Genomic DNA, 14,341 nt, shown 5'->3' on the forward strand with positions numbered 1-14,341 from the left:
CCTAGACAGGATCTACGAAGAGTACTGGAGGCAGCGCAGCCGCCTCCGGTGGACCTTGCAGGGGGACTCCTGCACAGCCTACTTCCATGCGATTGCGAATGGGCGCAGACGGAAGTGCGCTATCCCCCGCTGATGTCTACTCACGCTTGTTTTCCTGTAGACAGTGTTGGGCCTCCAAGAGCAGAAGTTTGTAGAACAGCAGCAAGTTTTCCCTTAAGTGGATCACCCAAGGTTTATCGAACTCAGGGAGGAAGAGGTCAAAGATATCCCTCTCAAGCAACCCTGCAATCACGATACAAGAAGTCTCTTGTGTCCCCAACACACCTAATACACTTGTCAGATGTATAGGTGCACTAGTTCGGCGAAGAGATAGTAAAACACAGGTGGTATAGATGATGGTAATATTGCAGGAAGTAAAGATGCAGTAAAACAGTAAACAAGCGGTGCCAGAAAATAGCTTGCTGGCGTGGGAAGCAACTCTCTGTGGTGTAACTTTCTATTCGGAAGCAAGGCCTAGGGATCATACTTTCACTAGTGGACACTCTCAACATTGATCACATAACTGAATAAACAAATACTACTTTCTCTACACTCTCTTGTTGGATGACAAACACCATTCATTGTGTAGGGCTACAAGAGCACCTCAATGCCGGAGTTAACAAGCTCCACAACATTCGATGTTCATATTTAAATAACCTTAGAGTGCATAATAGATCATTGCAATTATACCGAGAACTAACATAGCGCACACACTGTCACCATTACACTATGAAAGGGGGAATAGATCACATCAATACTATCATAGTAATAGTTAACTCCATAATCTACAAGAGATCACAATCATAACCTACGCCAAGTACTACATGATGCACACACTGTCACCATTACATCATGGAGGAGGAATAGAGTACTTTAATAACATCACTAGAGTAGCACATAGATGAATAGTGATACAAAGCTCATATGAATCTCAATCATGTAAGGCAGCTCATGAGATCATTGTATTGAAGTACATAGGAGAGAGATTAACCACATAGCTACAGGTACAACCCTTAGCCTCGATGGAGAACTACTCCCTCCTCATGGGAGACAGCAGCGGTGATGAAGATGGCGGTGGTGTCGATGGAGATGCCTTCCGGGGGCACTTCCCCGTCCCGGCGGCGTGCCGGAACAGAGACTCCTGTCCCCCAGATCTTGGCTTCGCGATGGCGGCGGCTCTGGAAGGTTTCTCGTACCGTGGCTTTTCCGTCTCGAAGATTTAGGTTAGGGAGGCTTATATAGGCGAAGAGTCGGAGTCGTAAGGGCCATGGGGGACCCACACAGTAGGGGGGCGCGCCCCCCTCTCTGGCCGCGCCGCCTTGGTGTGTGGAGGCCCTGGGCCTCCCCTCTGGTGCCTCTCCGGTGTTCTGGAAGCTTCGTGGAAATATAAGATCATGGGCCTTGATTTCGTCCAATTCCGAGAATATTTCCTTACTAGGATTTCTGAAACCAAAAACAGCAGAAAACAGGAACTGGCACTTCGGCATCTCGTTAATAGGTTAGTTCCGGAAAATGCATAAATATGACATAAAGTGTGAACAAAACATGTAGGTATTGTCATAAAACTAGCATGGAACATAAGAAATTATGGATACGTTTGAGACGTATCAAGCATCCCCAAACTTAGTTCCTACTCGCCCTCGAGTAGGTAAACGATAACAATGATAATTTCTTAAGTGACATGCTACCAACATGATCTTAATCAACAATATTGTAAAGCATATGAGATGAATGAAGTGATTCAAAGCAATGGTAAAGATGATGATTAAACAACTGAATCATATAGCAAAGACTTTTCATGAATAGTACTTTCAAGACAAGCATCAATAAGTCTTGCATAAGAGTTAACTCATAAAGCAATAGATTCAAAGTAGAAGGCATTGAAGCAACACAAAGGACGATTAAGTTTCAGCAATTGCTTTCAACTTGTAACATGAATATCTCATGGATATTTGTCAACATAAAGCAATATAACAAGTGCAATAGGTAAACATGTAAGAATCAATGCACACAGTTGACACAAGTGTTTGCTTCTAGGATGGAAGAAGTAGGTAAACTGACTCAACATAAAGTAAAAGAAAGGCCCTTCGCAGAGGGAAGTAGGGATTAAATCATGTGCTAGAGCTTTTCAAGTTTTGAAATCATATAGAGAGCATAAAAGTAAAGTTTTGAGAGGTGTTTGTTGTTGTCAACGAATGGTAGTGGGCACTCTAACCCCCTTGCCAGACAGACTTTCAAAGAGCGGCTCCCATGAAATTTTTATTTTTGGGTGACACTCCTTCCAACCTTTGCTTTCACAAACCATGGCTAACCGAATCCTCGGGTGCCTTCCATCAATCTCATACCATGAAGGAGTGTCTTTTTATTTTAGTTTTATTTAGATGACACTCCTCCCCACCTTTGCTTTCTCAAGCCATGGCTAACCGAATCCTCGGGTGCCTTCCAACATTTCACATACCATGGAGGAGTGTCTATTTGTGATTAATTGGGGCTGGGAACCCCTTTGCCAGCTCTTTTGCAAAATTATTGGATAAGCGGATGAAGCCACTAGTCCATTGGTGAAAGTTGCCCAACAAGATTGAAAGATAAACACCACATACTTCCTCATGAGCTATAAAACATTGACACAAATAAGAGATAGTAAATTTTGAATTATTTCAAGGTAGCACACGAAGTATTTACTTGGAATGGCAGAAAATACCATGTAGTAGGTAGGTATGGTGGACACAAATGGCATAGTTTTTGGCTCAAGGATTTGGATGCACGAGAAGAATTCCTCTCAATACAAGGCTAGGCTAGCAAGGTTGTTTGAAGCAAACTCAAGTATAAAACGGTGCAGCAAGACTCACATATGAACATATTGTAAGCATTATAAGACTTTACATCGTCTTCCTTGTTGTTCAGACACCTTAACCAGAAAATATCTAGACTCTAGAGAAACTAATCATGCAAACCAAATTTTAACAAGCTCTATGTGGTTCTTCATTAATGGGTGCAAAGTACATGATGCAAGAGCTTAAACATGATCTATATGAGCACAACAATTGCCAAGTATGAAATTATTCAAGACATTATACCAATTACCACATGTAGCATTTTCTGTTTCCAACCATATAACAATTAACGAAGCAGTTTCAACCTTCGCCATGAACATTAAAAGCTAAGAACACATGTGTTCATATGAACCAGTGGAGCATGTCTCTCTCCCACACAAGCATTTATTCAGAGAATGAAAATAACAAAACGAAAATAAAAGCACACAGACGCTCCAAGTAAAGTACATAAGATGTGACCGAATAAAAATATAGTTTCAAGAGAAGAAACCTGATAAATTGTTGATGAAGAAGGGGATGCCTTGGGCATCCCCAAGCTTAGATGCTTGGGTCTTCTTGAAATATGCAGGGATGAACCACGGGGGCATTCCCAAGCTTAGACTTTTCACTCTTCTTGATCATAGTATATCATCCTCCTCTCTTGACCCTTGAAAACTTCCTCCACACCAAACTCAAAACAAACTCATTAGAGGGTTAGTGCATAATCAAAAATTCACATGTTCAGAGGTAACACAATCATTCTTAACACTTCTGGACATTGCCCAAAGCTACTGAAAGTCAATGGAACAAAGAAATCCATCCAACATAGCAAAAGAGGCAATGCGAAATAAAAGGCAGAATCTGTCAAAACAGAACAGTCCGTAAAGACGAATTTTTTAGAGGCACTGGAATTGCTCAGATGAAAATGCTCAAATTGAATGAAAGTTGCGTACATATCTGAGGATCACGCACGTAAATTGGCAGATTTTTCTGAGTTACCTACAGACAACCCTGCCCAAATTCGTGACAGACAGAAATTTGTTTCTGCGCAATAATCCAAATCTAGTATGAACCTTGCTATCAAAGACTTTACTTGGCACAACAATGCAATAAAATAAAGATAAGGAGAGGTTGCTACAGTAGTAAACAACTTCCAAGACTAAAATATAAAACAAAAGTACTGTAGTAAAATAAAGACATGGGTTATCTCCCAAGAAGTGCTTTCTTTATAGCCATTAAGATGGGCTCGGCAATTTTAATGATGCACTCGCAAGAAATAAGAGTTGAAGCAAAAGAGAGCATCAAAAAGCAAATTCAAAACACATTTAAGTCTAACCCACTTCCTATGAAAAGGAATCTTGTAAATAAACAAATTCATAAAGCATAATGCAACAAGCATAGGAAGATAAAACCAGTGTAACTTCAAAAATTTCAGCATATAGAGAGGTGTTTTAGTAACATGAAAATTTCTCCAACCATATTTTCCTCTCTCATAAAGATTTTCAGTAGCATCATGAACAAACTCAACAATATAACTATCAAATAAAACATTCTTATCATGAGCTATATGCATAAAATTATTACTCTCCACATAAGCATAATCAATTTTATTAGTTGTAGTGGGAGCAAATTCAACAAAGTAGCTATCATTATTATTCTCATCAAGTGTAGGAGGCATAGTATAATCATAATAAAATTTACTCTCCATAGTAGGCGGCACCAAAAGACCACTATCATTATAATCATCATAAATAGGAGGCAAAGTATCATCAAAGAAAATTTTCTCCTCAATGCTTGGGGGACTAAAAATGTCATGCTCATCAAAACCAGCTTCCCCAATCTTAGAATTTTCCATATCATTAGCAACAATGGTGTTCAAAGCGTTCATACTAATATCATTGCTACTAGCATGCAAATAAGATTCCATAGGTTTTTTAATTTTCGTAGCAAACAATCCATGTCTTAACTCAGGAAATAGCTTTAAAAGGTCATAGTTGCTTTCCATTATGCCTAACTAGTGTAAACAAGAAACCAAAAGATGCTATTGCAGGATCTAAAGGAAATACCTTCGAGCACTTACAACGGCAACAGAAAATAACTTAGTTACCTGGGACCAGAGTGTGAGTGCCTTTTACCTTTCCTCCCCGGCAACGGTGCCAGAAAAGTGCTTGATGTCTACTCACGCTTCTTTTCCTGTAGACAGTGTTGGGCCTCCAAGAGCAGAGGTTTGTAGAACAGCAGCAAGTTTTCCCTTAAGTGGATCACCCAAGGTTTATCGAACTCAGGGAGGAAGAGGTCAAAGATATCCCTCTCAAGCAACCCTGCAATCACGATACAAGAAGTCTCTTGTGTCCCCAACACACCTAATACACTTGTCATATGTATAGGTGCACTAGTTCGGCGAAGAGATAGTAAAACACATGTGGTATAGATGATGGTAATATTGCAGGAAGTAAAGATGCAGTAAAACAGTAAACAAGCGGTGCCAAAAAATAGCTTGCTGGCGTGGGAAGCAATTCTCTGTGGTGTAACTTTCTATTCGGAAGCAAGGCCTAGGGATCATACTTTCACTAGTGGACACTCTCAACATTGATCACATAACTGAATAAACAAATACTACTTTCTCTACACTCTCTTGTTGGATGACAAACACCATTCATTGTGTAGGGCTACAAGAGCACCTCAATGCCGGAGTTAACAAGCTCCACAACATTCGATGTTCATATTTAAATAACCTTAGAGTGCATAATAGATCATTGCAATTATATCGAGAACTAACATAGCGCACACACTGTCACCATTATACTATGAAAGGGGGAATAGATCACATCAATACTATCATAGTAATAGTTAACTCCATAATCTACAAGAGATCACAATCATAACCTACGCCAAGTACTACATGATGCACACACTGTCACCATTACATCATGGAGGAGGAATAGAGTACTTTAATAACATCACTAGAGTAGCACATAGATGAATAGTGATACAAAGCTCATATGAATCTCAATCATGTAAGGCAGCTCATGAGATCATTGTATTGAAGTACATAGGAGAGAGATTAACCACATAACTACCGGTACAGCCCTTAGCCTCGATGGAGAACTACTCCCTCCTCATGGGAGACAGCAGCGGTGATGAAGATGGCGGTGCTGTCGATGGAGATGCCTTCCGGGGGCACTTCCCCGTCCCGGCGGCGTGCCGGAACAGAGACTCCTGTCCCCCAGATCTTGGCTTCGCGATGGCGGCGGCTCTGGAAGGTTTCTTGTACCGTGGCTTTTCCGTCTCGAAGATTTAGGTCAGGGAGGCTTATATAGGCGAAGAGTCGGAGTCGGAAGGGCCACGGGGGACCCACACAGTAGGGGGGCGCGCACCCCTCTCTGGCCGCGCCGCCTTGGTGTGTGGAGGCCCTGGGCCTCCCCTCTGGTGCCTCTCCGGTGTTCTGGAAGCTTCGTGGAAATATAAGATCATGGGCCTTGATTTCGTCCAATTCCGAGAATATTTCCTTACTAGGATTTCTGAAACCAAAAACAGCAGAAAACAGGAACTGGCACTTCGGCATCTCATTAATAGGTTAGTTCCGGAAAATGCATAAATATGACATAAAGTGTGAACAAAACATGTAGGTATTGTCATAAAACTAGCATGGAGCATAAGAAATTATAGATACGTTTGAGACATATCACCCGCCTCTTGAAAGATCTGGGAGAGATCGATGATCAAGCGGCCCTCATGGAACACATATACCAGTTCTACCAGGGCCTGATGGGATCGGCAGGGGAACCTAGGATGTTTGCCCTCGGCAACAACCTATGGGATGGTGATGGTAGGATCTCAGACATCGATAACCGGGAGCTGGAGCTCACCTTCACTACGGAGGAGCTGGACGAGGTCCTGCTCAGCATGAAGCCTGACTACGCACCCGGCCCGGATGGCCTGCCAGTCCTCTTCTTCAAGATATTCTGGGAGATTCTCCGCGCCCCCATCCTTGCTATGCTCAATGAATTTTCCCTAGGGAGGGTAGACATCGCTCGCCTTAACTACGGTATCATCTCGCTGATCCCTAAAGTTAAGGGAGCCGACCGGATCAAACAATTTAGACCAATCGCCCTCATCAACATTATCTTTAAATTTGTGTCCAGAGATCCTGCTCCGAAAGGGTTTTTTGGGTATGATGGTGCAGAGACTTATGCAGCTAGTCAAGGGAGGCCAAACCACGATTAACATCAACGACGAGATCGGTCCGTTCTTCCGAAACGCCAGGAGAGTGCGTCAGGGGGACCCCCTCTCCCCCATCCTCTTCGACTTCCTGGTGGACGGCTTTGCGGCTATGCTCTCTAGGGCATCTGCGGCAGGACACATCCAAGGAGTTGTCGACCACCTCATTCCAGGAGGAGTGACCCACCTGCAATACGCGGATGACACTTTGGTGTTAATCAAACCCTCGCCGCTGGGTATCGCCCTCAAGACACTTCTTCTCTGCTTTGAGAACATGTCGGATCTGAAGATTAACTTCGACAAAAGTGAGGTACTGCTGTCAGGGGTCACCGCAGGGGCGCAGCTCGAGGTTGCCCATCTCCTCAACTGCAAGCTTGGTAGTTTCCCCATGCACTACTTAGGTTTGCCTGTGAGCAACTACTTAGGTTTGCCTGTGAGCAACCGTCCGCTTAGGGTAGCGGACTGGGGCTTCCTCCCAGATAAAGTGGGACACATGGTGGACCCCTGGCAAGGTATCTACCTTGCCTCGGCAGGAAGATTGGAGTTGACCAACTCCTGCCTGTCTAGCCTTCCGCTGTTTGCCATGAGCATGTACTTGCTCCACGACAGCACTCACAAGGCGATGGACAAACACCGCGCACACTTCTTCTGGGAAGGTGTCGGAAACCGTTGGAAGTACCATATGGTGGATTGGGCTACTGTTTGTAAGCCCAAGGCGTTCGGTGGTCTGGGGATCCTGAACACCAAACTCATGAACATTTCTTTAATGCTCAAATGGATATGGAAACTCTACCAGGATGCGGAGGGTCTATGGGCAGACCTAATCCGCGCCAAATACCTGGGCGGGCATGACCTTTTCTCGAGGGAGGTCCCGACCAATGGTTCCCAGTTCTGGAAATCCATCCAGAAGATCAAATGCTACTTCAAGCTCGAAGCTAAACATGGGGTCCGCAACGGGAAGCGCACCTACTTCTGGCTTGACTGGTGGACTGGCCCGGGCCCTCTACATACCCACTTCCCGCGCTTGTTTAGATGTTGTATGTCTCCCTTCGCCACCGTCCAGGATGCAAGGGTCTTAGATGGAGTGCCCGGGGAGTGGCGAATTGGGTTTCGCCGGCAGCTTGGGATGGCTGAAAGGGTGGAATGGGATGACCCGTGCATGGAGGTGCATGCCCTTTTCCACTCTACCTAGGAGGATGTGGTCTCTTGGTCCTTGGAGCCTTCAGGATGCTTCAGGACCAAATCGACCTACCTCCATCTGTCGCGAGGGGCAACTATTACATGCTTCAAGGAAGTCTGGCGCACCCGCGTCCCGCCTAGGATCAAAGTCTTTCTCTGGCAGCTGATTCGCAGCAGACTTCCTTCCTCGGTTCAGGTGGCTAAGAGGCGTGGGCCATCCAATGGGATTTGCTCTCTCTGCCATGAACCTGAGGATTGTAACCACATATTCTTTCTATGCCCCATGGCTAGATTTATGTGGGCTGGAGTCAGGGAGCTACTCCATTGCGATTGGAACTCTGCAGAGGCCGGGGAGTTCATCGCGCTAGCCAACGGTACGGTCTCTCGGGCCCCTTACGTAGGCTAGTTTGGTTCACCTTTGCGGCGCAATGCTGGTCGCTCTGGAACATTAGAAACAAACTAACTATCGAAGGAAAACTGATTGGCAACCACGCTGATGCTTTTTATCATATGCTTCTTCACATGCAGCACTGGAGTGTTCTGGTCAGACTGACGGATCGGACGCTGGTGGACATGGCGGTGGGCGACGTCAGGAGGCTCTACGCGCGGACTAGAGGCGACATGACTTCACAATGATCCTCTTCATTACCTTCTCAGTGTGTGTACCATAGCTCTCCGTCCATGCTGTATTGATCAGGGGGGTCATCTATTTCCTAGAACCATGCTAGAACTATGTTGGATGTGTGTTGTATGACTCTTCTATCCGTGGTTGTCGTGTTGGCTTTATTTATAAAGCTGGGCTTAGGCCTTCTCTTTAAAAATTAGTAAGCTGGCATCGAAGCTGCTGGGTCCAGAACGCTCTGCAGTGCTAGATTCAGAACATGGCTGCCTGATCACTGTATGTATGTACCCTAGTGATCCGGCCTCCAAGTACCAGCACTAGAAGATAGTTAAGCAGGGTATCCGGGTATCCAGTTTATTTGTGTTTGCTGCTAGGCTAGAACGCTCCGCGGTGTTAGATTCAGTACAGCTGGCCTTGTAGAGGAAGCTGGTGACTGCGAGGTAGGGTTAACTTGTATGATGTTAGTGCTTGTGTGGCAAATATACCAGCATGTATTGTGATGGATGGATATCAGGTAATTTCTCACCAAGGCAAAGGCGTGTCCAAGGAGGGCGACATTCCAGACCACGACACAGAGGGGCGCGGAAGGGGCAGCGCTGACGGACACGGACGGGGCGGTGGCGAGTGCGTCTGACGGAGGCGGAGCGGCGGCGGAGTGGCTGCTGAGAAAGAGGAGGCTGAAACTCGACGGCCGACGGCGGCCGTGCTCGATGGTGGAGGTGTCGTGAGGGCCGTGCTCGATGGTGGAGGTGACGTGGGCAAGGGAAGGGGAAGCGGCCGGCCGGCCGGCGGTACTCCTCCGCGGGATCCTCCCAACTACGAGCGGAGCTGCGCGGACTCCGTCTCGCCGGGAGCTACCGACGGCAGCAGCGCGCGTTTACCCCGACGGCGCGAGGAAGATGGACCTTTCATTTGGACCAATTTTCAAATAGATTTAAACTATTGAGGGGGTTATTGTAAAATTGACTTAAAACACGGACACGCCCGTTAATTCGGGCCAGAGGGAGTATCACGTGTATGATACTAGTCTATGATAATTTCCATTGTGAAGTGTGATGTTATGATAACATAGCAGCTAGTTACCACCCTACCTTTTTTCTTCGCCATTTAACCAAAATGTCTTGAGATGTATGATACTACTGACTACTTCCATCTAACAAGTTCAGTCTCGAGTGGATCCACATCTCGCTGAAACAGCACGCCCAAATGCCCAATAGCTCAGATACCAGATTACCAGGTGGACACTCAAGTCCACCGCAAGTCTTGGACCCCATCCCGGACTACAAATACCCCGTCTGCTCCCGTATCCGTCAGACTCATTCCGCCCGAAGCATTTCACAGTTCACACCATGGCCCGCCTGGTACTGGTAGCCACCGGCGTCCTCCTCCTCTCCCTCCTGGCCGTCGCCAGCTGCCGCGTCCTCGAGGCGGAGCCAGAGACCGTCGTCGCCATCTCCGACGAGCAGCAGGGTCAGGCCGATCCCGCCGTCCTACAGGAGACGGACGCTGCTGAAGCGATTCAGAGTGTGCCGACCGTCACCGCGGCCGAGGCCATTCTCCGGCTCCCCTCCCACCGCCGCGCATGGTTCCTCCACCGTCACCTCCGGTCGGCGCGCCACCACGGCCTCTCCCACCGCCGCAGCGCGTTCGCCTGCCCCGGCGAGGCCCGCGTCGTCCCAGCCTCCTTGCTCGAGGAGCCCACGGAGGTGAAGCTGGAGGCTGTCGCGGAGCCTGACCCCGACTCGCGCCCAGAGATCGACGGCGAGCAGAAGCTGTTCCATGGCGAGGAGGAGGAGGTAGAGGAGAACGAGTCGGTGAAGGCGTGGAAGCGGGAGATGCTGAGGAGGTTCCGCGACCACGGTCTGCGCTTCCACCACTGCCACCACCACCACGAGCATGATGGGGAGAAGGACGGCGGCGACCACCAGGAGCAGCAGAACAAGGAAAAGGGCCCGGGGGATATGCAGCTGCAGCACGTCAGGATGTTCAGTGGCCTTTTCGACCTCCACCACGGCGACGTGGAGCAGGAGGAACAGGACAACGAGGAAGGCGTCCCCGTCGAGCTGGTCAGCCGCCACTTTCACCACCACCACGGTGACGAGGAGCCGGAGGAGACGGCGAGGAAGCACTTCTTCCACCACCACCACGAGAGCGACAACGAGGTTGACGAAGTAGAAGAACTGGCATGGAAGCTGAGCAAGGCGATCATGAGGAGGAGTTTCAGGCGCGGCGGCATGCGCCACCACCTGCACCACCACCACCGCGCCGAGGACGGCGGCGTGAAGAACTGGTTCAAGGGCCTCATGAACAGGTTCTAGTCGGTCGTGCATATCGCCCCCGGCGGCTGGTGGATGTGGCCGTTTGATTACCTTGGTTAATTATTTGTACGCTGCGCCGTTTGCAGTGGAGTACGCTACCATTTCGTTTCCTGTTATATTCCACATTATATACGTACCACTTCGGTTTATGTGCTGGTGTGCTGCTTCGGTTCCTAGCGAGGTTTGTGAGATTGTGCGAGTAGCAATGTGATATGCTGTTCTGCAGAATAACTTCGACTTCTTGTCTACATGTGAAATATTATTATCTTGTACATTTTTACCAATCTAGCATGCTCATTTTTGTTTTATGTGCACCAGTATGCTCATCATGCTTTCCATTCTTAGTGATCGAGTGAGGGAAGCTCATCGATCTTGTTGTGTACGAGAAAGCTTTTGATTTTTGATCCTCTGGTTTGTGACAATGTCCCTCGGTCCCTGCGAATATCACTTCCATCAGATTGGACAACAATGCATCATCACTAGCTCATCTTACAAACTTATTTGCACTACCAGTACTTAGTACATAGCTTGATGGTTCGCTGACAAAGCCTCCGGCAACTCGGTTGGTGTTCCTTATTTCGGCCCCCTTTGAACTGAAGGATTGTCAAAGAAATTTTGGATGGTGGAAAAAGGGGCTTTGGTCGCGGTTCGCAACTGCCATTAGTCGCGGTTGCGCAACCGCGACCAAAGTAGCGCGACTAAAGGTCCCCCCCTTTAGTCGCGGTTCCTTACGAACCGCGACTAAAGGCCCGTCCACGTGGGCCGCAGGCGAGCGCCAGGGCGGAGGACCTTTAGTCGCGGTTCTTCTGGCCAACCGCGACTAAAGGCCTCCGCAGGGTTTAGGGTTTAGCCCCCCCTCCCCCTAAATCTGGTTTCTTTTTAATTTGTATTATTTTATTTCTTTTGGGTTTTAATTTTGAAGGAGTTTCACATATTCTACGGTACTACATACATGCATATGAATGTACAATTTCAAACAAATTTGAAATTAGAACCAAAAAGAATTCAAGAGGAATATACAATATATATTCAATATCGGATGACCATATACAATATATATTCAATATCGGATGACCATATACAATTTTGAACAAGTTAGTTACAAATTCTGGTGCATATAAAGTTCTACGTCATCGTAATGGTGTTCTCCTCTAGGATCGATGACTTCCCTCGCCAACCATCCAGCTAGTTCCTCTTGAAGTGGTCGGAAGCGAGCTTCTGGACTAAGCGTCTTCCGGAGGTTATTCCTCAGGATGTTGTTCTCACACTTCTGGTCCCGCTCATTGCAGTATCTCCGGATCCTCTCACAAACATAGTATCCACATAGATTGGTCCCCGGTGGCTGAATCTCCCCAGTCGTCCGCACTGCCATTTTAAAATGTAGCTCTTTTTTGAATTCACCGACCTTGGTATCTACGAACCGTCTCCAAACCCTACGAGGCAAAGAAAATTAAATAAACAAGAGAGTTATTAATTAGTTACTTGATATTAGGAAATGATGAACGAAATAGGCCGATCGATATAGAGCGCAAATGAATGAAAATAATTACTTTTGCATCATTTTTCTCATGTCGGCCCAAAGCGCCGGATCCATATTCAGAGAGTCGTGGACGAGAACTGAGGAGGTCTGAACTTTAATTACCATAAGAATCCAGTGGAACCTGCGGACACGATACATGCACGATCATGCATAACTCATCGATTAGCCACATACCATGCATGGAGTAAACAAAAGAGAATGTGCTCAAGACAGAAACACTCACCCAAAATGGTAAGGAAATAGAATATCACTTTTCTGTTGCTGTTTTCTAATAAACCGCCACAGGTCATCCTCCACGTCGGCGGGGTGGTGTTCTAACACATGTGAATTAACGATGTGTGGGTCAATGAACCCAACATCATGGATGTTCCTTATTCGCATTTCCCGCTTCTTCATTCTGCATAATAGCGTACACAACAAGATAGTTAGGACAATATATATATATATATATATATAGTGCAGGCAATGAACGAGATGGGGTAGAAATTAATAAATCACTTACAGAACGTAGCAACTGATGATAGATTTGTCGAGGTCGCGCAGATTGAACAGATGGAACAATTCACTCAGATGAATTTGTACCCAGTAATGTTTGAAGTGATGCTCATATCTAACTTCCGCATAGATATAGTCTTTGGCGTTTTTATGTTTTATGTAACCCTTGTACCAATTTAGCAGACCTTTCATTTGTCGAGGTAGATCCTCTTCTTGCGCAGGCTCGATGAGAGGGCCATTCTTCACATATGTAAATACTACGTCCTTCATTGGCGCCTCATCAAGGCCTAGCAGTGCACGAAGAGTGATACCTAAGTCGGCCGCTTGTTCTCTGGCACTCGTTACAGTCAATCCACAAAGTCTTGCCGCAGCTGCTATGATATCGGGGCATCCGGATCGGCGGCTTGCACTATGAGCGGGGCGATCGATTGTTTACTTTGTTCCCCGAGCTGGGCAACTTCTTTCCCCCTTTCTAATTTTGTCTCGGCCTCGTCCTCCAAGGCTTTCTTCTCCGCCAACTCTTGGTTCCTCTTGAACGCGAGTGCTTGCCTACGAAGTTCACGTAAATAGTCGTCAGGCAGATTCTTCGCGGCTTGGGACGGTGTGTTCAAAAATGACTTAGCCCATCGCTTTTGCTTGTCGAATATACTGGCTTGGGCTCGCCCTCTCTTTTCTTCTTGCACTCCTCCTTCCATTTCTCATGCTGAGCAGCCACGGCCGCTGCATTTTCCTCGACACTAAGTTCCCAAGGCCTCGGGATGAGAGGCTTCAGTGATGGCTCTGGTATCTTTGTGGTTCTAGGTACATAAGGGTCCGGGTTAATAACCCAGGACTGCTTCTGCTTCTTCGCCGGAGGTGGATTGGGGGGCGGTGTCTGCTGATCACCCGCCGGACGAGGATCGGGGGCGGCGTGCGCTACCCGCCGGAGGTGAATTGGGGGGCGGCGTCGGCTGACGTGAAGGAGGTGTAGGTGAAGCACCACCACCACCGCCGCCACCGCCACCGTCACCGCCACCGCCACCGCCACCACCACCACCACCGTAGGGGGGTGGACTTGTTGGCGCCTCGCCTGGAAACTTGATAAATTTCTTCTGCCATAGAATGAACTGGCGCT

The 14,341-nt window shown here is 47.1% G+C and overlaps 1 protein-coding gene across 1 annotated transcript; it reads left to right on the forward strand.

The window, feature by feature from the left end:
- The first annotated feature begins 10,176 nt into the window (after positions 1-10,176).
- On the forward strand, positions 10,177-11,506 carry LOC127344969 (uncharacterized). Its single transcript, XM_051371355.2, has one exon. It carries the CDS (start codon positions 10,224-10,226, stop codon positions 11,190-11,192), a length of 969 nt encoding a protein of 322 aa, XP_051227315.1. The 5' UTR covers positions 10,177-10,223; the 3' UTR covers positions 11,193-11,506.
- The last annotated feature ends 2,835 nt before the right edge of the window (positions 11,507-14,341 follow it).

This window comes from Lolium perenne, chromosome 6, assembly GCF_019359855.2.
Source record: "Lolium perenne isolate Kyuss_39 chromosome 6, Kyuss_2.0, whole genome shotgun sequence".
Taxonomy (NCBI): Eukaryota; Viridiplantae; Streptophyta; class Magnoliopsida; order Poales; family Poaceae; genus Lolium; species Lolium perenne.